Genomic DNA, 1993 nt, shown 5'->3' on the forward strand with positions numbered 1-1993 from the left:
AGAGAGAGAGAGAGAGAGAGAGAGAGAGAGTAAATCAACACATTACAATGCAAAGACACACATTGCAATAAATTAACACTCTGTGTCCCTGCCAAAAGCTGGATATGAAACAAAAACGGACATTGACGACATATAAACAACTGACAATGTTGAAAAACATTTGGAAGTACAAGAACGTTCTCTCAGTCTGCACTCACAGCATCATACGTCTTGTCCTGGTTCTCCAACTTTCCAATACCCCCGTAAATGGTTTGGAAAACGTAGCCCTGAAAAAACCGACAGTACAAAGCAGTACATGGTTTGGTGTTCCTGCTGGGTTCGCTACGTTGGCCAATGACGGAAAGAGCTATCCACATTACTACGACGGCTCCTGCTCTCATACAGATCTCGCTTACGACACCCAACGAAACCAACCAGGTTGGTGGATGGTCGATCTTCTTCAGCCGTATATTGTTGAATCTGTCAAGGTCACAAGCCGTGGTGACTGGCATTATCCTTTGCTGAATTCCACCATTTATGTATCTGAGAGGAATCCCCAAGATGATCCGGAATTCCCGAAAGAGGAGAGTATGGGAAAGATATGTGTTCGCAGGAAGGAGGTAGGGCAGGGGGAAACTGTACTGTTGTCTTGTGGTACTCCTGTCTTGGGTCGGTTTGTCACCATGGTAAAGTGGGACCGCGTCTACGGTTTGGTATTGTGTGAATTCCAAGTGTTTGCCCAGGCGGTCATTGTGTCATCATCCAATGTACAGTTTTCTGTGGCTATTTCTGCGGGGCGAAAAAGTTTGGCGACTCCTGTAATCTCAAAGCAGGGCGTGAGAAGTTTGGTAGAGTGTGCCAGAGTTTGTATGTGGAAGGAGGAGATAGGACAGATGTGTAACGCATTACAGTACAAGGCTAGCACAAGCCTGTGTGAGTGTCTACAGCTGTCGGCTTTACACTCATACAAGCGACAACTGAAAGACCCTGACTGGAAGCTTGCTACGCCAATATGACCACAACTAGAGACTTGCTCGTTTATGCAGAGTTTGCACTTTTTAGGCTGGTTTGTTTTACAGCACTTGCAACATAAATATGTTATATAAGTGCGGAAGAGTAGAGGTTTTATTTGAGAGTAGCATAAATAGAAAAGGAGGAGAAATAAGGGCGATACATAATTGATAGGAAAGAAGGAGCTTACCACACCGAAGCACCAACAAAGCTCAACAACCATCAATATTATGGTCATCATCCAAGTATAAAAGCTTTATCTAGGTTGACAGGTTGGTAAATCAGTTTGCTGGTTAGTTTGAACAAAGAGGAGTATATTGTTTCGGCAATGGTCATTAATCAGGCATAAAGTTCTTCGTTGGTTGGAAAACTAGTTTGTGAGTTAGTTTGAGCAAAACGAAGTTCATGCAGAACAGTAATGCTATTTACAGCGCTTGTTCATTTTGAACTCAAAATGGAATAAAGTCGTTATGCGTCCATTCCACCGTTCACATTAACGTGTTCATCTGAGGGCCAGGGGGTTGGGGGGGGGGGAGTTGTCCTCTTAACGAATTCCAGAGGAACCGCTTTTACAGGCCTTGCTGTAGGCCTACTAGTGTATTGTTGTTGTTGGTTTAAAAAAAAATTGATGTAGACCAATATTTTTTTGAAAATACTAGCCCTTCCGCCAATATCTGACGATGACCAACACATCCTGGGACTGGGAGGAGAACATTTCTTCAGCAAACTGGTAGAATTTGAAGAATTTCAGGTTACGATGACTTGTGGCTTCTGCTGTGGCCGATGAGACCAATTGTGGCGGAGAAAAGTTTGCCACATTTTGAACCTTTAAAGGCTCCACTTCCACTTGTGGATGTGCGCAGCTTGCGGGCTTCTCTCTTGGTGTGGAAGATGAATAATGTTGATAGGGACATTAAATCCATATCATCCTTACTTACTTACTTTTGTACATCATGAATAGTGTTGATTGGGGCGATAAATCCATATTCTTTCTTACCTACGA

At 43.3% G+C, this 1993-nt stretch overlaps 1 protein-coding gene across 1 annotated transcript; it reads left to right on the forward strand.

Annotated features, from left to right (window-relative positions):
* The first annotated feature begins 6 nt into the window (after positions 1-6).
* Positions 7-1120, forward strand: LOC101863833 (pentraxin fusion protein). The gene has a single exon (XM_005104605.3). The coding sequence runs from the start codon at positions 105-107 to the stop codon at positions 993-995; it is 891 nt and encodes a 296-aa protein (XP_005104662.1). The 5' UTR covers positions 7-104; the 3' UTR covers positions 996-1120.
* Positions 1121-1993: the final 873 nt, after the last annotated feature.

The sequence above is a fragment of the Aplysia californica genome, unplaced genomic scaffold, assembly GCF_000002075.1.
Source record: "Aplysia californica isolate F4 #8 unplaced genomic scaffold, AplCal3.0 scaffold00428, whole genome shotgun sequence".
Taxonomy (NCBI): Eukaryota; Metazoa; Mollusca; class Gastropoda; order Aplysiida; family Aplysiidae; genus Aplysia; species Aplysia californica.